At 36.8% G+C, this 22,608-nt stretch overlaps 1 protein-coding gene across 1 annotated transcript in view; it reads right to left on the bottom strand.

The window, feature by feature from the left end:
- Nucleotides 1-6,003: 6,003 nt before the first annotated feature.
- Nucleotides 6,004-22,608, bottom strand: part of LOC115215641 (GATOR complex protein NPRL3) — a 34,266-nt gene continuing 17,661 nt past the window's right edge. Inside the window, exons 6-14 of the mRNA XM_029784891.2 lie at nt 21,343-21,415; nt 18,671-18,779; nt 17,028-17,062; nt 14,733-14,889; nt 14,075-14,181; nt 12,650-12,779; nt 12,220-12,454; nt 8,274-8,472; nt 6,004-6,315 (exon numbers count right to left, since the gene is read on the bottom strand). Of these exons, the coding sequence (XP_029640751.1) occupies nt 6,159-6,315; nt 8,274-8,472; nt 12,220-12,454; nt 12,650-12,779; nt 14,075-14,181; nt 14,733-14,889; nt 17,028-17,062; nt 18,671-18,779; nt 21,343-21,415 (1,202 nt within the window). The 3' untranslated portion in view covers nt 6,004-6,158. The remainder of the gene's footprint in view (nt 6,316-8,273; nt 8,473-12,219; nt 12,455-12,649; nt 12,780-14,074; nt 14,182-14,732; nt 14,890-17,027; nt 17,063-18,670; nt 18,780-21,342; nt 21,416-22,608) is intronic.

Here is a 22,608-nt window from a genome sequence, read left to right as displayed (position 1 = left end):
TAGTGTAAATGTCTTGTTTTCATAAGTTTTGAATTCAAAATTTCCACCAAATCTTAGTCACAATTTATGTTCCTAACACTAGCTCAATGATAACGATGTTATTTTACTAAATTCTTTCTTATATTTAAAATAATTAGAAGAAACACAGAGCATCTCAAAATAAATACAGTAACGAAATGGTTAACTCCAGGTCAGCCATGATTGAGAAGACTTATGATTAAAGGCATAATTGAAGCTATCTCATCTTTTTTTATTACTATTTTTCAATCAAAATATGTTTAGAATTATATTATCCAATGTTTTCTTCAGTCTTAGAGGATGGGATGGGAAAGATTTAGCTGCTTTTTCTAGCAGGTTGAGTAATCGTTTCAAGGTTTCATCTTATGGACACTAGATTTAAAGGTTGGTTGGTTGGCACATTAAATTTGTAAAAAATTCTTCATATTCTAGCATGAGGTTGATCTCTCTTACTTGCAACGTATTCTTCATATTCTTCAAATACAATCCACTACCATGAAAAGTTCACTATCGTTCTACAATGTTATAACTGAAAATGTAACCGTGACATAAGCAAGTTCAATGACAGAGAATTTGGTGTAGCACAACCCCTGTGTTTGTGTCACATAAAAAGAACCCATATTGATTCTACATAAAAAGCACCCAGTACACTCTGTAAAGTGGTTGGCATTAGGAACAGCATCCAGTCATAGGAACCAAGCCAAAATAGACAACTAGAATCTGGTGCAGTTTGCCAGCTGTAGCCAAACAATCTGAGCCATGCAAAACAGACATTAACTGATGATGATGATATATATATATATATGTATGTATGTATTTGATACTGCAACTTTGAATTTCATGATTAAGTTTCATCCCTCTGATGTTTGTATGAAATTTGAGGAATGAAACAGGAAGTTGTTAATAAAAAAAATTCAGCTAATGGAAATTAAAAGGAAATATCTGAGTAAATGCATGTGTAAAGATAAAATCAACTAAGAAAGAAAAATGAAATGCATAGTTGTGTGCAAAGAAGCTTGCTTCCCAACCACATGGTTTTGGGTTCAGTCCCACTGCATAGCACCTTGAGCATGTGCCTTCTAACATAGCCCCAGGCTGACCAAAACCTTGTGAGTGGATTTGGTAGACAGAAACTGAAAGAAGTCTGTCACACACACACACATATATATATATATATCATCATCACCACCATCATTTAACATCCGCTTTCCCTGCTGGCATGCGTTGGATGGTTAGACAGGGCTGGTAAGCCAGAAGGCTGCATCCGGCTCCAATCTGATCTGGCAAAATTTCTACAGCTGGATGCCCTTCTTAACTCCAAGAGTGCAATGGGTGTTTTTTACATGCCACCAGCACGGGACCAGTCAGCTGGCATTGGCATCAACCATGCTCGAATGATGCTTTTTACGGCAGGGGAGCCAGTCAGGTGGCACTAGCAACGATCACGTTCAAATGGTGCTTTTTACGTGCCACCAGCACTGGCATCGACCACGCTCAAACAGTGCTCTTTATGTGCCAATCAGGTTGTACTGTCATCGGCCATGACAACTTCACATGCCTCAACAGATCTTCACAAGTGCAGTTTCTTGCCCAATGATTGAAGGGTACTCTTAAGTGGGCTGGTTATGCTGCCCTGGCATAGGCCACAGTTACAGTCTCACTTGGCTTGCCAGGTCTTCGCAAGCACAGCATATCTCCAAAGGTCTCAGTTCTTATCATCGCTTTAATGAGACCTAACGTTTAAAGGTCATGCTTCACCACCTTATCCCAGGTCTTCCTGGGCCTACCTCTTCCACAGGTTCCCTCTACTCAGTTCTCCTCATCCATACGTAACAGATGACCATACCAGCACAGTCATCTCTCTTGCACAACACATCTGATGCTTCTTAGGTCCAACTCTCTTCACAGGGCACTTATACTCTGTTGTGTGTGCACACTGGCATTACACATCCAGCAGATATGGATACATGTTACAGAGATTCTTTAATTCTGTCCCAGATAGATTCTCTAGTGTTGGTTGCACAATAAAATGCATCCAGTTTGAGATGTAAAATGGTTAATGATAAGAATGCCAAAAGAGCAAGACACAACAAAAATTTTTTTCTTTGATGCATGTACCAAGTGATATTGATGATGGTGATGATGACAATGGTGGTGATGATGATGATATACACACAACTTCTTACTAAGTTGTTGACTCTTTACAAAACACTAAAACAACAAGGAATACAATATTTTTCTTTTATTTAAGACAAAATAGATTAAAAAATTTTTTTTTTCTTTATATGACTGTAATGATAAATTACAGTTTTAATGATGGAAACAAATTGGCCAGGAACTCAGTAATTAAAATATTCAAGCCAATTAAGAAATGTGGAAGAAATCAATAACAATTTCACAGCCAATATACAAAAATAAAAACAAAAGATAAACAAAATTAATAAACAACATATAAATTAGATGTTTTGCTTATGTACGTGTGTGTGAATTTGTTTTGTACATTTTTTTTCTCTAATTGTTTCATATTACAATTAAGTTATAAAAAAAGTATTACAAATAAAATATTAGCATTTCTAAGCAGAGTTATCCATTGATGAATGATCAGCCCTATTTATTTCTGAGGAGGATATGTCTGTATTTTGGAAAAGATGCACAGTAACAGCTTCATGTTGCCTTCTCCAGGCCCATGAGAGGATTGGAGCTCAGCATTGGTATACAGTACTGAAAACTACCCCGCTGTGCATCTTAATTACAGTTAGGTAGACTAAGTGCAGTGTTTGTTACTCATAAGGTACAACCTCTCCTTACTGACTGAATACAATGTCACAAGTGATTCTCTTGCTACAGGCTTTTCTATAGTGCTGACCTAATAACAGTTTTCAAGCTACAAACAAGGGCTTTGTTTGCAAATCTAACAACAGACATAACAGAATATTTTCCCAATGAGTATAACCACTAATTTCATTTCAATTTATGCCTTCTAATTTAGCAGCTAATCAAAAAAATAAAATAATAAGATAAAATATAAAAGCATAACAATTTTAAAATACTCATCCTGGGTTTATAATGATACAATGGAAGAAAAAAATGACAACAGGTTTTTCAAAAAGTACATAAGACCATGTAAAAAAAAGTGTTGAGATCTGAAGATTGTTACTATAAGGCAGGATTCTGGCAGAAATTCACAATTCAAGGTGATGAAACACTTGTCTAAATTGTATCTAAGTTACGTGAAATTATTTCTTAAATTCATCATTAGTATCAAAATGAATAATGAGGAGTGATTTTTTTTTCAATAATATTTAATAATATTTAGACCATAAAAAGTCAAAAACATCATCATTATGTTAGAATTATACAGTTATAGCATATTGAAACAAAATACATCATCAAATTTACTGATCTATTAAAAACTATTACACTATGCATTTCTTGTGTACTAAACTAATATAGTGTTATCAGTCATGTGGGTATACTAAAACTACACAATGGTTTCAAGTGCTAATATATATTATTGTTTAACCCTAAACCAGCCCTGATTGAGCAGACCCATGATCAAATGAGCAAAGGTATTCCAGCAGTGATCCTCATTTTTTTCTCCAGATAAATGGGTGTTTAAGATTACGTTGTTATGCTTTTCTTTTTAAGACAATAGGGTTGGTTTGATTGCTCTGACCATCTTGTCCTTTTGTATAGCCAGGACCGCACTGTCCAATATGTCCTATCACTTTTAAGACAGAGAGTATGATTAGAGGGATATGTGATTGCTATTTCTAACAGATTAAGTGATCATGTAGAGGCTCCCCTTACATAACTTGTACTTATGTATATGATATCATTAACTCAAAGGCTGTTGATGTAACTGAGGAGTCCCTAGTCAGTTCTGCTCAAACAGACTCTATGCCCATGGGTCACCACTCAATAATAAATTAGGGAGCAGAACCTACTATTGGCCAGTTGAACAGGAGCAAGTTCGTGTGCAATATTCAAGTGTCATAAGAATTCATTACCATGTGGTCAGTAACCTAACATGTTAACTTCACAACCGGAATAATTAAAATATGCCAAAGATATGAATAAAACTTAAATACATATAAATCAGATATAGCAATAATTATCATTATTGTTATTGAGAATGGAAATTGAGTGATTACCAAATCAAAGATGGCAGTTTCAAGCATTCCATTGAGATTTAAAGATTCAGTTAATATAGAAGAGAATAATATAGCGTCTCAAATTCACACTTCTTAATTGAGTGGTTAGCAAAAATCCACTAATACTTGCAAATGTATGAATTTACAAAATCATTCAACCCACACTAACTTGAAAACAATGGAGGAAAGCAGAGAAGTTTATCAATTCACACTTATGGCTAACAATTGTTGCTATAGTTTTATTACAGAATTTATTTCTGATTAGCACCAATTTCCAGACTGAGCTAACATGATACAATCTGAAAAAGTGTATGGTTGCAAATCATATGATGAAGCGGACACTGATGTTTCAGATCATTGCTAACCTATCAATACTAGTAACTATCCTTTGTGACATGACACAAAATCCTGGTTCACATTAGAGCATTCCATCATCAGCAAAATAAAATGGGTTGGCCTTACGTCAAACATTAATATCTTGATAATTTTTTGATCATCCTGAGACAATATTTCCTTTCTAATCCCAATATATTTTCACCACCAAAGTCACTTATCAAATCTCATTCTTTTTAGATTCGATTTTGAATTCTGTGTTGTGATGTGACAAGCATTAACCACCAATTCAGAAAAATTTTGTCCATTATAGTTAATGTTCTCATTCATGAATCAAACATCATTACAGATTAAAATTATGACATACACATAATATATACCTCTATATATTATAAATACACTGCACAATACATACATACATGCATAAATATATTATACAGTATATACATAACACAGTATATGTATATTATATATATATAAATATAATACAGTATATACATAACACAGTATATGTATATTATATATATATAAATATAATACAGTATATACATATACATATATATATATATATATTGGCCTGCTCGCTTAGCCAGCAGGGTGGCATCTTTTGAAGGCTAAAGCAATGTGAAGCGCATTGTGACCAGCGATGTGTAGCAACATCTGATAGCCCGGTCGGTCATGTGATCACGTGATATATATATATATATTATACAGTATATATATATACTATACAGTATACGTGTATATATTCTTTTATTTGTTTCAGTCATTTGTGGCCATGCTGGTGCACTGCCTTTAGTCAAACAAATTGAAAGCCTAGTACTTATTCTATCGGTCTCTTTTGCTGAACCGCTAAATTATGGGGATGTAAACACACCAACATCGGTTGTCAAGTGATGGTGGGGAGACAAACATGGACACACACACATATATATATATATATATATATATGTACAACAGGCCTCTCTCAGGTTTCATCTATCAAATTCACTCACAAGGGTTTGGTCAGCCCAAAGCTATAGTAGGAGAGACTTGCCCAAGATGCCACGCAGTGGGACTGAACCCAGAACCATGTGGTTGAGAAGCAAGCTTCTTACCACACGGCCATGCCTGCACCTATGCCACACCTGCATGTGTGTGTGTGTATATATATATATATATATATCAAACAATGGTTCTTTAGTTTTTACATGTCTCTCATAACTAATTGATAAGAAGAGAGGCAGATGGTAAGATTGTCATTTGAATAAATAATACCAATCGTGTAACAGTAAAAGAAAAATTGCGTGATTATCTTCCTTAGATAGATGTGTTTTGCATGCGCATGCACACACACACACACACACACACGCTGTTTTCTTGTCATGCTTTAAAATTTAACAAGCATAGGAACCAAACTGAAATATTTGGGATGGTGAAAAGGAAATAAATATATAAATAAGAATAATTTAATGGTAAATTTAAAAATTGGAGAAATCAATCAATGTAACTAATTGAAATTGTTTTATATTTTTTTTTTCTCCTCCACTTTCATTTGTTTTAATTGGTTGTCAAGACAATTATCAAACTTTCACACAATTAATGGAACCTATAAAACTGTTACAGCATGTGTAGCAAAGAAGCTACAGAAATAGTTTCTGTGTCAGATGGGTGCTACCGTACATAGATGGATGTAACTGGATCTTCATGGGTACAGGTTTCAAGAATATCACGGAACTTATCCAGTATTGCAACAACTTGAGAGCGGCGCAAGTCTTCATAATACATGATTTCTTCAAGATGATGTTTTCCATTAAAGTAACAGCAGAGTCTGGAATGATAATGAGGATAAACATGATAATGAGAGGAAAAAAGAAATAGCCCGAATGTGGAGTTTGAAATCAGAAACAATCCCTGTAGAAATAGGTGCTTTTATCTTTTATATCCTTTACTTATTTCAGTCATTAGACTATGGCCATGCTGGGGCACTGCCTTGAAGAATTTCTAGTCAAATGAACTGACCCCAAGTCTTTTTTTTAAAGCCTGGTACTTACTCTATGGTCTATTTTTGTTGGTCATATTAGTTATGGAAATGTAAACAAACCAATACCAGTTGTCAAGCAGTAATGGAGGGGACACACATATCATCATCATCGTTTAATGTCCATTTTCCATGCTAGCATGGGTTGGACGGTTTGACCGGGGTCTGGGAAACCAGGAGGCTGCACCAGGCTCCAGTCTGATCTGGCAGTGTTTCTATGGCTGGATGCCCTTCCTTACGCCAAACACTCTGAGAGTGTAATGGGTGCTTTTTACATGCTACCAGCACAGGTGCCAGGGGAGGCTGGCAACGGCCACGATTGGTTGGTGCTTTTTACATGCCACCAGCACGGAAGCCAGTCACGGTGACGCTGGCATCAGCCATGTACGGACGGTGCTTTTAATGTGCCACCGGCAGAGGTATCACAACTACAATTTCCATTTGATTTTTTGATGTTGATGTACTTCACTCAATAGGTCTCCTCAAGCACAGCAAGCCGTCCTGCGATCCAAGGCACTTTGGAAGGGCTGGGGCTTCTATGTGAAGCTGGTGCAGGAAACAGCCATGAACTCACGTTATTTGTCGGGTCTTCGCAGTCACAGCATATCTCCAGCGGTCTCAGTCTTTCATCATTGCTTCTGTGAGACCCAACGTTCAAAGGTCATACTTGACCACCTCAGCCCATGTCTTCCTGGGTCTACCTCTACCCCAGATTCCTTCAAGTGCTTGGGAGTGGCACTTCTTCACACATCTCCCCTCATCCATCCATAGTACATGACCATACCAGTGCAGACGTCTCTCTTGCACGCCACATCCACATATATATACATATACACATGATAGGCGTCTTTCAGTTTCCATCTACCAAATCCACTCAGAAGGCTTAATTTATCAACCCTGAAAGGATGACAGGCAAAGTCGACCTCAGTAGAATTTGAACTCAGAACATAGCAATGGGCGAAATACTGCTAAGTATTTCATCCAGCATGCTAACAACTCTGCCAGCTCGCTGCCTTAAATAATAGTAATAATAATAATAATAATAATAATAATAATAATAATCCTTTCTACTAAAGGAACAAGGCCTGAAATTTGGTGAGAAGAGACAAGTCAATTACATAGACCCCAATGTTTTACTGGTACTTAACTTATCGCTGAAAGGATGAAAGGCAAAGTCCACCTCAGTGGAATATGAGCTCAGAATGTAAAGATGGGCAAAATACCATTAAACGTTTCATCCAGCATGCTAACAATTCTGCCAGCTCTCCTCTTTAAATAATAATAATAATAATGGTTTCTGATTTTGAAGGGAGGGGAATTGGTTGATTACACAAACCCCAGTACTTGACTCTTACTTTATTTTATCAACCCTGAAAGGATGAAAAGCAAAGCTGACTTCAGTGGATTTTGAACTCAGAACATAAACAGCCAGAATAGTATCTAGTATATATATATATATATATATTAGAAAAAAAACACCTTTTATCAATTCAAAATGAAAAATTAAATCAAACCATCTAGAAAATTACATATAATAGATTTATAATATAAATTTGATTTAGTATTTCTAAATTGAATTTTTCCCTGTAAGTTTGGAATAATATTCCCTCACATTATTATATATATATATATATATATATATATATATATACGTGTGTGTAACTCATTAAAATTCACTCATCCTTTCTGAGGAAAAAAAGAAAAATACATTATTTGGCATTGTTGAAAAGAAAAACTAGATTATATACTTAGAGAAAAGTTTCAGGTCATCAGCATTGCGAGCAGCAGGCAACCGTGCAACAGCATCATATTCTTCTGGGGTGAGAATCTTCAGCAAAGAATCACGAGTACTATCTTCTAAGTGGAGTATATCAAGGGATGGAGATTTCGATAACTGAGATGATGTTGAATGAGGAATACCCAAGTTAACACTTTCATCACTGTTTACTGAAAACATAAAAGATAAATATATGTGTGTGTTGTTCAAATGACCAAAAAACAAAAGACAGAGACAGATGAAGGAACAACAAGCAAGGTATATTAGTTTGAAGGTCATGAAAAATGGAAAAGTCTTTGACGTTTCAAGCCTACACACTTCAACAGAAAAAAGAAATGGAGAGAGAGAAAAAAACATTGGGATTAATGGTTCCACACACACAAAGTCACATAAATAAATATATTAACATGCCAGCATGGATGTTAAATGATGATGATGGTACTTATATTTTCTAGCACAAGAAAAATGGGAAAACAAATATAAAACAAATGAACAGATGATATAGGTTGCATAAAGATGAGAGCACTCAGTTCTAAGCTAGTAGAGCACATTTGTAAGTTGAGAAACCCAACATTACATAATACTTTCTCTTTTGTTCAAGAGTGTTCAACTTACTCAGAGAAGAGGACTGCTGAAGTTGTTAGTTTGAAATATTTAATTTATATAAATGGGGAGTAGTTCTGCCAAGTATGGTCTGTTCTAAGCAGGAATATATCTTCTATCTGTAGCTTCATATTATATTACTAAAATGTCTATGCTTTAAATGTTTTCCACTCATTATTATGACCTGGTTTAAAATCCACATCTGCATTTTTGGGTTTGAAGTTGTTCTTACTTCATGTTGTTTGGCCTTATAGTCTGCTTGATAAACAGAATTCAAAGGTAACCTGAGAAGCTACAGTTGTAAAGCCTTGAATATTTGTTTTTTGTGCTTCACTGTTTACAGAAGATAGCTTTGGGTTATTTTAATTTTTTTTTTACTAAAATGTCTTCCACAATCATAAGACACTGTGTATCAATAAATTTATGGTTCTTAGTTGATCCTATTAAAATCAAGGTTTTTGTTGAGTAATTTTGAAAAAACAAGCATGTGGTGCCCCACTGCAAATGATGCACTTATATTTAAACAATAACAAATATATAAGCACCAAAAATAACACAGGAGGAAGATACTTTCTTGCCTCAGCAAATTCCAGCCCACCCATGCAATCCCTGCCTTTACAAATGCAATCACTCCTAAATATGCATGTTTATTCTTAGCTAAGTACTTCTCTTACAGTTACCTGACTATGAAATAGTGTCAGTAGTACTTCTTCCCTAGACAAAGCCGAACTGCATTTCATCTAGCCTAATTCTGCTCCTAATTAATTGAGCAATAATTCTTTCCATGATTTTCATCACCTGATCTAGGAGTTTGATGCCTCTATAATAGCAGCTAACAATTATACTGCTCTGCCAGTCACTGGGTATTACACCTTCCTGAATGACCTGATTAACTATACAGGTGACCAGCCCAAATCCTACCTTACTGTGATTCCAGATGGACCAAGGGCTTTCCCAGTTTTCAAGTTTTTAATTGCCTTCTCTACCATACTGCTAGACACTCCCTTTATCTCAGTCATTCTCTACATTCAACATAGTAACTTGTTTGTTTGTGTGTGTGTGTGTAAAACATATACATACATCAGAACACTACCACAACACTATCCTGTTGCATGACAACAAAGCCTGCCTGTCTGCTGCAGCTACCACTGATTTTATTCAAACAAAATGCAAGGTGTTTGTGACTTTGAACTAGAGTCTATGAATCTTTTCTTTTATCAGTTAATTTGCTGCTGCTTGAAGCCAGACATCCAGAGAGGGGTGTGGAGGAATAGAAAAAGAGAGAGAGAGAGAGCAGCTCATGGAGAGAGTGCAACTGGTGAAAAGAGAATAATAGACAGTGGTGGCTATTAGATCACACTCTTTATGATTAACTACTGTACGTGAAAGTTAGCGGTGTAGACTACATCTGAGCAAAGACATGGTATTTGAGGTGTATTCCAGAAGGTTTAAGACTTGTTTAGGAGAGGCAGTTATAACTGGCCTAGATTATTGTAATTTTAGTATATCATTACAATACATCTAATAAGCTGACCTAACAATTTTGGTTATTCCAGAATGAAGGAGATGGCTGCAACAACACTTTGAACACACCCTACTAAACACTGCTTGTGAAGCGCTAACCAGTTTGCAGAATGCAACCAGGACATTTAGAAGCTTGATATGCAATAAAGTTTTGTGCTAAACTGGGCAAAAATGCTGTGGAAATTTATGAAATGCTCCATACTCTAATGGATGAACTTTTTTGTGGGCACAAGGTGCAAGGATGGTAGGGATGAGGTGAGATATGATGATGTGTAGAAGGGAGAGGAACACCAGAACAGTAGAGCTGGTTAAGAAAAGGAACAATTTTCAAGATGCAAACTCCTATGTCTTTATAAAAGCAATAAGCATCCAGATTGAAGTGGATGTGGCAACTGTACACAGAATTGTTCCTGAAGATCTGAACATGTGCAAAGTCTGTTCCCAAAGTACTGAGTGATGTTTATGAAACAGCTGAGTGCTAAAAGTGCATTGCAGTCAGAGGATCCTACTTTGAAGGAGATTTGGGTTTTGTACTTCCTTGAAATTAATAAATGTCACTCCCGAAAAAGTCTGAAAACTTCTGGAATGTACTCTGTATCTGACACAATAAGTTTGTGGGTCATGCCTCATTATTCATTTGACTGTCTACATGCCATAGGTTTGTTCATCAAAGTTGATCTTGGCTCTACAACAGCAACACACATGCATGATCAAAATTCTAGACATCTAGGCAATGAGTGAATGAAGAAACCATTATATGGTCATTTCTGTGAAAATATGTAGGTCCATGGGGAAATATCTTGCTTGGAAACAGGTGATGGTTGTCAACAGGAAGAGCATCCAGCCATAGAAAATCTGCCTTAATAAACCTTGTCTGACCAATGCAAGCATGAAAAAGTGAATGTTAGCATCCAACACTAAGTGTGTAAGTGAATGCACAAATACAATCAGTTCTAAAGAGATGAGGAATTATGTACATTATTTACAATTGACAGATATTTGTCATCTTGTTTGTTGTTAACACAATGTTTCGGCTAATATACCCACCAGCCTTCATCAGGTGCCTCGGGGAAATTTTGAAATTCACTAAGATACCTAATGAAAGCTGGAGGGTATATCAGCCGAAAGATTGTGTTAACAACAAACAAGATGAGGACAAATATCCGTCAATTGTAAATAATGTAAGTACAATCATATTTGTGAATGCATAAATGTACACACAGTCGTGTGTGTGACCACATACATATACACAGATTTACATGTGTGTGTAATGAAAGCTTAGCATAATGCTTTGTAAGAGTATTTGTTGTCAGATTCATGAATTTATTGTACTCTTCAATTGAAAATGAAGTTAATATAAATAATCTACTTTCACCATCATCATCATCATTTAACATTTGTTCTCCATGCCAGCATGGGTTGGACAGTTTGGCCAGAGCTGACAAGCTGGGGAGCTGCACCAGACTCAAGTCTGATTTGAGATCGTTTCTATGGCTGGATGCCCTTCCTAACACCAACCACTTTACAGAGTGTGCTGCGTGCTTTTACATGGTACCACGATGGCACTTTTTACGTGGTATCACACAGGCACTTTTAAATGGCACCAACATGAGTGCTTTATACTACCCTATTTTATAAAACATTTGAATTTTATTTTGATAGGGAAAAATAATGTCCGTCCAGGAAAACACTAAAGGAAGCTAAACGAATGCAGCAAAGACGCCAGACTCATATGTATAGATGTGTGTATGAGGGAGAGAGAGTTATGGCTATAGCATCCCTGTTCATACCTGATGCAATATCTGAAGAACTCTGAGTCCTCTCTAGCACGCAGTTTTCATCAATGGTGACATCAGGGATGCTCCTACCGAGGAGACACTGTGACAGTGGTGTGGACGACAAGAGGGAATCTGTTAGTTTCTTCTTCTTGCTCTTTTGCGTGGGCACAGACAAGAAGATGTACGTGTGGAGCTGGATCAATATCTGGTGTTGCAGCATCCATACGACCAGTTTACACTTCTGACTCTGTAACAACAAAATGGTGGAAATGCTAAATAGGAGGAGAAGGAGGAGGAGGAAGACAAATTACTATTACAACAACAACAAACATTACTGTGAGCGAGATGTAGAATAAATGAATGATAACAGCCAATTTAAATTCTTTAGGAGAAAAAAAGTTTTTTAATGCTGTAAAAGATTAATTTAAAAGGATGAATTTACCTGTTTCTGCGATGTGTCCAGAGCATCTCGATATTCATTCATCCGAATTGGGAGGGAATATTTGGAAAGAACAACTGGTAAACTTTCATTCGGAAAATCTCTCTCAAACAGCTCAACCAAATGTACATTGCTGCCAAAAAAGAAATCGGTTCACAGAATAAACGACAGAAAATAACATGTAAGTGCAGTATATGAAGAATTGGATGTTCAATGGTAACAACAATGAAAATAAAAACATGCCATTGACAAAAGCATGGCTGAATGGTTTGGAACCATGCAATGCTGGTTTCAACACAAGCTGAATCTCTCTCTCTCTCTCTCTCGCTCCTTTCTAAGAAGCATAAATATGTATATGAGTGTACATATCTGTTTCTTTATTGCCCACAAGGGGCTACACATAGAGGGGACAAACAAGGACAGACAAACGGATTAAGTCAATTACATCGACCCCAGTGCGTAACTGGTACTTAATTTATCGACCCCAAAAGGATGAAAGACAAAGTCGACCTCGGCGGAATTTGAACTCAGAACGCAACAACAGATGCAATACCGCTAAGCATTTCGCCCGGTGTGCTAACGTTCCTGCCAGCTCGCCGCCTTAGAGTGTACATATCATGTACACACGATATCATCATCGTTTAATGTCCGTTTTCCATGCTAGCATGGGTTGGACGGTTCGACCGGGGTCTGGGAAGCCAGGACGCTGCACCAGGATCCAGTCTGACCTGGCATTGTTTCTACAGCTGGATGCCCTTCCTAACACCAACCACTCCATGAGTGTAGTGGGTGCTATTTTACGTGCCGCCAGCACAGCGATATGTGTACATTTTCTATTATCTTTTACTTGTTTCAGTCATTAGACTGTGACCATGCTGGGGCACTGCACCTAAGAATTTTTAGTCAAATGAACTGACCCAGTACTTCTTTTTTTAAACCTGGTACTTCTTCTATCGGTCTCCTTGCCAAACCATTAATTTATGGGGATGTAAACACACCAACACCGGTTGTCAAGCAGTGTAGTGGGGGACAGACACACACACACATAGGTATATATATATATATAAAGTGTTCTTTCAGTTTCCATCTGCCAAATCCACTAACAAGGCTTTAGTTGGTCCAAGGCTATATTAGAAGACATTTTTCCTAGGTGCCAAGCAATGGGACTGAACTGGCTATCATGTGGTTAAGAAGCAAACTTCGTACCATGCAACTGTGCAGCCACACCTGAGCCTGTACGTGTATATAAATAAACGTCAGCAAAAACAAAAATGGTGCTTTTAAAACCAGAAACATCCTGAACTGTATTTGCTTTACTTGAGTTGCAGAAACAGTCAATAACACTATTGCTCACCAAATGCAATATTAAATTAATAAATAAATATAATTTTAAAAAATAATCTCTCAAATACAAGATAAAAGACTTACCTAATAGGGTTTGTATGAGGAGACAAGACATACATATTATTTTCACAAAGAGGGTAAATGATCATTGCTTTAGCCCAGTAAACTAAATGGCTGACCAAACGGAAAACCTAGTGAAAAAATACACCAATATGAATTTATTTGATAAATCAATTTATATAAAAATGTGATGCAAATGGAGGACAATTGGATATAAGAAAAGTTGAAATTTTATCTTAATCCTTTTATTTCAGGTAAAAAAATCTCTTACCAAACCAGACACAACAAACAAACCAGACATCCTCTTATTCATTTCATACTTTGATAAGAGGCATTTTTACACAAAATATAAAGATTATAAATTTTTTCTCAAAGTAAAAGCTCAATCTATGTTCTTGTTCTTATTCATATTTAATTTTCATCAAACTGCATTGTTGTTGCTCTCAGCATCACTGTTTTTATATTGTTTTTATATTGTCTGCAATGTTTCAAGCAAATTATAACATTCTTATGAACATGCTTTACTCCTACTCCACAGTTGTGTAAGTTAGCAGTAAGAAGGCACATAGTTGCAATGAAAACAATTTTTTCAACAAATAAACTACTCAGTTAATGCAAGCATGAAAAAAAAGATGAATAAAATGGCTACAAACGGTAAAAAAAGAACTGAAGAACTCATTACCTGAGACAAACTGAGATCAGCATCTAAAGAGAGAGTCTGAAGGTTCTTTGTAGGGTTTACACAGCTGATAAGTCTAACTAAAGTTGGAGAACAGTCAATCGGTAAGGATTTCAGAAGAGTGTCACAGTCAACCAGAAGTAGTATACCATGATAGGGCCTACAACAAAGGGAACAAAACATATAACAAGAAATCACTGAATTTTAATATATCTAACAAGTTTATCATCATCACCATCGTTTAACGTCCGTTTTCCATGCTAGCATGGGTTGGACGGTTTGACCGGGGTCTGGGAAGCCAGGAGGCTGCACCAGGCTCCAGTCTGATCTGGCAGTGTTTCTACAGCTGGATGCCCTTCCCAACGCCAACCACTCCGTGAGTGTAGTGGGTGCTTTTTACATGCCAGGCGAGGCTGGCAACGGCCACGATCAGTTGGTGCTTTTTATGTGCAACTGGCACGGAAGCCAGTCAAAGCGGCGCTGGCATCGGCCACATTCGGATGGCACTTTTTACATGCCACCGGCACAGGTATCACAACTACAATTTCCATTTGATTTTTTGATGTTGATGTTTATAACTATGAATACTAAAGAACTATACTTTAGATTAGATGCATTACATTTATGTTGTATATAATGAACATGGAGAGATGAAATTCACATATTTTGACATCAATATATCAACATCCAATTCTATTGATGTTATTGTAGCAGGAATGTTAGCAATCAGATTATTATATCCAATGCCACAATTCATTAGAATATTACCAACATAAAAAAAAAAAGAAAATCTGACCAATCACGATTTCTCATAGAACAAGCACCAACAACAATTTCATCTTTTGGCAAGCTTCTTTCAATAAAAATTCAGCACACTTTGGCTACTTAAGACAGACAGAAAAAAGACTGTGAACAGCAGCTGAGCCAAGATGACAGATGCTAAACAACGAAAGAACAGTAACACCGGCACTAGCAGCTAATTACATTTTGACTGCTGTTGCAATCACATCAATCTGTCTGCTTGGAAACAGGTAAAGGTTGGTGACAGAAAGGGCACCTGATCATAAAGAAATCTATCTCAATAAACTCTGTCTAACCTGTCAAAGCAACCATGATATCCTATGACTAGTAAAATGTTAAATACAACAGCTATGAGCACATCAATATATCATAAAGCACCAGCATGAAGAATGCTAAACAATAAAAATTCAAATAAATCTAACTTTATATGAATATATCAACAAGAAGCTTGCTTCCCAACCACATGGTTCCCGGTTCAGTCCCACTGCGTGGCACCTTGGGCAAGTGTCTTCTGCTATGTCCTCGGGCCAACCAAAGCCTTGTGAGTGGATTTGGTAGACAGAAACTGAAAGAAGCTCATCATATATCATCATCATCGTTTAACGTCCGTTTTCCATGCTAGCATGGATATATAATATATATATATATATATATATATATATATATATATATATATGTGTGTGTGTGTGTGTGTGTGTGTGCGTGTGTGTGTGTGCGTGTGTGTGCGTGTATATGTATGTATATATATATATTATCATCATCATCATCGTTTAACGTCCGTTTTCCATGTTAACACGGGTTGGATGGTTCGATCGGGGTCTGGGAAGCCAGGAGGCTGCACTAGGCTCCAGTCTGATCTGGCAGTGTTTCTACTGCTGGGTGCCCTTCCTGACGCCAACCACTCCGTGAGTATAGTGTGTGCTTTTTACGTGCCACCAGCACAGGTGCCAGGGGAGGCTGGCAGCGGCCACGATCGGTTGGTGCTTTTTATGTGCCACCGGCATGGAAGCCAGTCAAGACGGCACTGGCATAGCCAGTCAAAGCAGCACAACTGATGTTGATGTGTAACTTAGTAGTTTGGCAAAAGAGAAAGATACAATATGTATCACTTCTTATAAAAGAAAGTACTGGGGGTTGATTCATTTGACTAAAAATTCAAGGTGGTACTCCAGCATGACCATAGTCTAGTAACTGAAATAAGTAAAAGATGTCTAACATCAGAGCATTAGGAAAACTAAAGGATTAACAAACAATCAGATATCAAAATATTTACTGTACTTTTTAGCCTACAAGTTGAATTTTTCAGACCCAATTTCCCAGCCAAAAATGGGAAGACAACTTATACACCAAGATGACTTTGGAGGACCACAAATTCCATGTGAAATGCAACAGGATTTGCAAAGATAGTGACAATGTTTTGAATGTTGGCAAATACACTACATTGACTTGCATGCTGGAAAAAAAATGGTACTAATAATTGAGAAACAAGATATTTACCTTAGGGATTCTAAACATTTGTCAATTGCTTCAGGCTGAAATTATACAAAAAAAAAAAGTCAACTATATGTCACTGACGTCTGTTTGATTAGGGCTGACCTAAATTAAATAACACTGGATATAATGAATATAATTCATATCACTATATCAACAAGACTATCAAATGTGATTATGCATTGCTTGTCATAATGTGCTTCATTGCATTGTTATAACCTTCAAATGACGTCACCTCAATGGTTAGGCAAGCAAGCCAACATTCCCTACAGGACAGAATGCCAGTCCACACCAAGATTACCCATTCACAGGAACAACACGAAGTGTTTTGCTCAAGAACACAATGCATCTCCAGTTTGGGAATCAAAGTACAACCTTGCAACCCTAAATGCAACACCCTAACCAGAAGGCCATGTGCTTTTACACATATCATATCAGAAAATAATAATTACACGATTAAGTATTTTTAACAAATAACAAGTTCTACAATTTCTCTAAACCAGTGATATAATAGTTTTAATAATAAAGAATTTCAACAGAAGCACAAGACTGGAAATTTGTGGAAAGTGGAAAAGTTGATCATATTGACATCAAGGTTTAATCAGTTTAAAGTATTTGACTGATCCTCAAAGTTTGAAAGATGAAATGATCACGGCAGGATTTGAACTCAGAACATTAAAAAAAAACCCAGAACAAACAATTCTTGCAACTTTAGGCAAAAAGCCTAAAATTTGGGGGAAAGGGATAAGTCAATTACATTGAACCCAATGATCCACAGGTACTTATTTTATCAACCTCAAAAGGATGAAAGGCATAGATGACCTTGATAGCATTCAAATTCAGAATGTAATGTTTTCAAATTTTGACACAAAGCCAGCAATTTTGGGGAGGGAGTAAGATGATTAAATCAATCCAGTGCTTCAATTAGAACTTATCTTGTTGACACTGAAAGGATGGAGGGCAAAGTTGACCTCAGAAAAATTTGAGCCCAGAACATAAAGTGGGACAAAATGCCACAAAGCATTTTGCCTGGCATGCTAATGATTCTGCCAGCTCACAACTTTCTACCCAATCACCATTATTATTATTATTCATTTAATGTCTGCTTTCCAGCTGGCATGGGTAGGAAATGCCAACCACTCCACAGAGTAAGCAATGTTGTTTGTTTCCAGCCTTCAACAGGTAAGGGTCGATGACAAGAAAGGTCACCTGACCATAGAACATCTGCATCTGACCCATGCAAGCATGGAAAAGTGGACATTAAATGATGATGATTAGGGTCATACAGAGACGTGAACTTTGCTTAAAGATACAGTATCATATCAACAGTAATAAATGAAGTAAGGCGGCGAGCTGGCAGAAACGTTAATACGGTGGGCGAAATGCGTAGCCGTATTTCGTCTGTCGTTACGTTCTGAGTTCAAATTCAGCTGAGGTCGCCTTTCATCCTTTCAGGGTGATAAATTAAGTACTAGTTATGCACTGGGGTTGATGTAATCGACTTAACCCCTTCGCCTGTCCTTGTTTGTCCCCTCTATGTTTAGCCCCTTGTGGGCAATAAAGAAATAAATAAATGAAGTAATGACATCAGGGCAAATGGCTCTGTGTCATTACAACTTAGCTACTGTATTAGTGGAATAATTAATTACCTTTAATGCTTTGTTGTTGAGAGAATTTAAGTGGACTCTGTGAGGTAAGCAGAAGTTGACCATAACCCAGTGGTTGACATACAAATGAACAATTCCATTTTTGCAAAGACTGGAAGGAAACAGTTTAGAGAATCAGCAACAAATTTATAAGCAAATAAATACATGGATTTATTCGTGTGTGCGTGTGTTTGCTAATTCCGTTGGCTCCTTGTGGAGCACAGGGTACCAACAAGAGATCACCATTTGCCTTGATCTTTGGCAATGCATCACATTTGGATCTGGGTGTCACCGCCTCCTGTCAGTGCTTCAGTTTCTGTGGACCAGGTTTTTTTTCAGTCTGTCACCTTTGAGTGTCCAGCAGAAGGCTTGATTTGTAATTTTGAAGACAGGTTTCCGCAGGCTATGTCCAAGCCAATCCCCATTTCTTGCTCTAGATCTGGGTTTCAATGGGTTGCTGGAACACCTTTTTTCTCCCCACAAGGCTGTGTGTGTGTTTGTGTGTTTGTGTGTGTGTGTGTGCCTCCAAGCACATTGTAATAAGGAGTGATGAACAAGAGATTGATTTTAAACGTGTGGGATCTTGGGCAAATGTCTTTTACCAATAGCCATAGGTTGACCCATGGTTTGTGAGTGAAACTGGGTAGGCAATAACTGTGTGGAGACATACTGGATGGATTATACTAGTAATTTAAAGGTTTAGTTTTATCACAATGTCTCATTGATTTCACCAAAGAATTACTTTAAAGACTGTACATGTCTGTAGAATACTTCATTGACTTACACACTAATTCAATGAACAAGTAGTTCAATTGATCAAATAACTACATACTTATTCTCAAAACCACCAGTAACCCATTTACCTTTTATGTATATTGTGTACTTCAGTGAAAGCATCCCACTCAAAAGGGCAGCTACTCTTAGTTATATCTGATACAGGATAAAGAAGATTCTTCAGTCTTGGCAAACAATCTTTCTAGTGATAGTGACATGATAAAATGCAAATTGCACCGAGTCCCTACTGTAAGATCATGCTAAAATCACAAGAGATAACAACTGACAAAAATTGGCTATTTTCTCTGTGATTGTGTGCCTCAGATAACAAAGACTGAAACAAGTGGTGATATACTGCCGTCATCCTGGAAACACAGATGTTAAAGGATAATGGACATTCTTAGAATAAGACATATCCAACAAGGGATCAGTTCTATTGCCTTTACAAAAGAAACAGGAGTTGCGATATTCATGATTTTCCCAAGAACATAAACGAGGCAAGAGAAACAGCCAAAATTGATATATGAACCAGGTTCTCTAGCAAGGTTCACAAGAAATATACACTACACACAAATACACCTGTGCAGGTAGACAGACAGAAACGATTATCAATATTTTTCTAATCCTCAGGCATGATATATAAGTTGATTCAGATTCCCTTTAGCATTTAAGAGATATATACAATGTACATTTTTAAGATTTTGTTACAATTTTGTTTTTATACTTTTTAATACCATCTTAGCTATGGTTGTGAATATCTTTTGGTTGATACATACACACACACATATGTATATATATAGAGAGAGATATATATATACACACGCAGAACATCCACACACATATATATTAGTTTTCCATACATACACACATATATAACACCTAGCATAAAACTGCCTTCCTCTCTTCTGTAGTTCCATTCAGCCAAAAGGGGTCTTAGTCTTGCCAGTTACAAAGAGAGGCCAGTAGTACTTGTGCCACAAGAAATGATGATGATACATTATCATCATTTGATGTCCATTTTTCCATTCTTGCATAGATCAGATGAAATTTGTTGTAGCAGATTTTCTATGGTCAGATATCCTTTCTGTCGTTAACCCTCATCTGTTTCCAAGCAGGAGATATTTCCCCTGGTCAGACATGTTACACAGCAGACTGGAAATGACCAACATTGCTTGTATGATTGTGATGCTTATTTACTACCAACACATGTTGTCAAGACAAGGATGTACACAAACACACACACACATCATCATCATTTAACATCTGTTGCCCATGCTGGCATGGGTTGGACAGTTTGACTGGGCTGGCATGCTGGAAGGCTGCACCAGTCTGATTTGGCATGGTTTTCTATGGCTGGATGCCCTTCCTAATGCTAACCACACTGAGAGTGTAATGGGTGCTTTTACATGCCACTGGCACGGGTGCTATTTGCATAACACCAGGGTGCGTTTACATGCCAATTTGCATGACACTAGTATCTATCATGACTGTGATTTTGCTTGGCTTAATGGGACAAAAGGAACTCAGCCACTTTGCCTCCGTCAGGCCCAACATTCAAAAGATGTTCTTTATGTGCCACCAGCATGGGTGCACTTGGCTTGATGGGTCCTTAGGCTTCTTTTGGTTTCCATCCAAATCTTGTGAAATTGGGTGAAAGTCTGGGTGCCATGGACTGTTCATGTAATTCAAAAAGACCAGCTTTGCCACACACACACACACACACAGTGCCATGCTGATTCTGTCTGAGAATTCCATTAGGGATACATATTTTCTGTGGAATATTCAGTCCCTTACTCTATAGTCACTCTACCATAGATTGAGTATATAGTTCCACTGATCAAATAACTGGACCACTTACTCAGCCTTCAAACTGAGCTGATATCCATTAATATTGAACATACCTATCATAAACATATTTCAGTTCCCGTGCCAACTGGCTGTGTCTTAAAATCATCTTGTAAGGACATTCTGAAACTGAAACAAAGAAAAAATAAAAATTTAAAAATTAAAAAACAAAAACATTTCAATATAATTTTTAGAGAAATGATCAGTTTAAATGACTATTTTTTCAATATTCTATTTTAATAACCTTAATTAATCAACTAATCACTTTTCATTTGTCTCACAATATTGTGATAAATAATGCCAATCCTGAATTTTCTAATCAGAGATAATCAAAAACCAATCTGCCTTATTTACTAGTGGATAGTACTGCTCCAAGATATAAACAAGCAAGCATTTGATCTCAGCTTTGTCAAATACTTAAATTCTTCTCAATTATACAGTACCTCTGCAGTGAACAGGGGATCCTGTATATAGTTATTTGGTCTGTTAGAAATAGCAGGCAAATCTCTCTCAAATCTCATCCTACTGTCTTAACCCTTTCGTTACCAATCCGGCTCTGGCTCTGTAGTACAAATGTCTTGTTTTCATAAGTTTTGCATTAAAATCTTCCACCAAACCTTAGTCGCAATTTATGTTCCTAACACTTGTTTAATGTTAACTAAGTTATTTTACTAAATTCTTTGTTATATTTAAAGTAATTGAAAGAAACACAGCATCTCAAAATAAATATAGTAACGAAAGGGTTAAATGTATTAAAAAAAAGGTACATATTTGCTGATATAATTATGGACATACAAAAAGATAGGATGGTCATGATTGGAATACTATTGTTCATTTGGGCCTTAAAAACAATAACAACAACAACAGTGCTTCAGGTTTCTATGGAAGAATGGTTGCATCCAAGATCCTTTCCAGTGCCTCTGAGAAATCAGAGAGAACTCCAGTAAAGACACCTGAGGACCAGGTGCTACACTTGGAATATTCTTTTGTTGGTTTCAGTCATTTGATTTCAGCCATGCTGGAGCACCGCCTTAAAGGATTTTAGTCAAAGAAATCAACACCGGAACTTATTCTTTGTAAGCCTAGTACTTTTCTATGGGTTATAACCACTAGGCGATGGGGACATAAACACACCAACATCGGTTGTCAAGTGACAAACACAGACACACATGCATATATCATCATCATTTAATGTCCGTTTTCCATGCTAGCATGGGTTGGACTATATATATATATATATATATATATAAATATATATATATGTATACATATACATATACATATATATATATACACTAGCAGTATCGCCCGGCGTTGCTCAG

Source organism: Octopus sinensis, linkage group LG9, assembly GCF_006345805.1.
Source record: "Octopus sinensis linkage group LG9, ASM634580v1, whole genome shotgun sequence".
Classification (NCBI taxonomy): Eukaryota; Metazoa; Mollusca; class Cephalopoda; order Octopoda; family Octopodidae; genus Octopus; species Octopus sinensis.
This window is presented reverse-complemented; position numbering and strand designations above follow the sequence as displayed.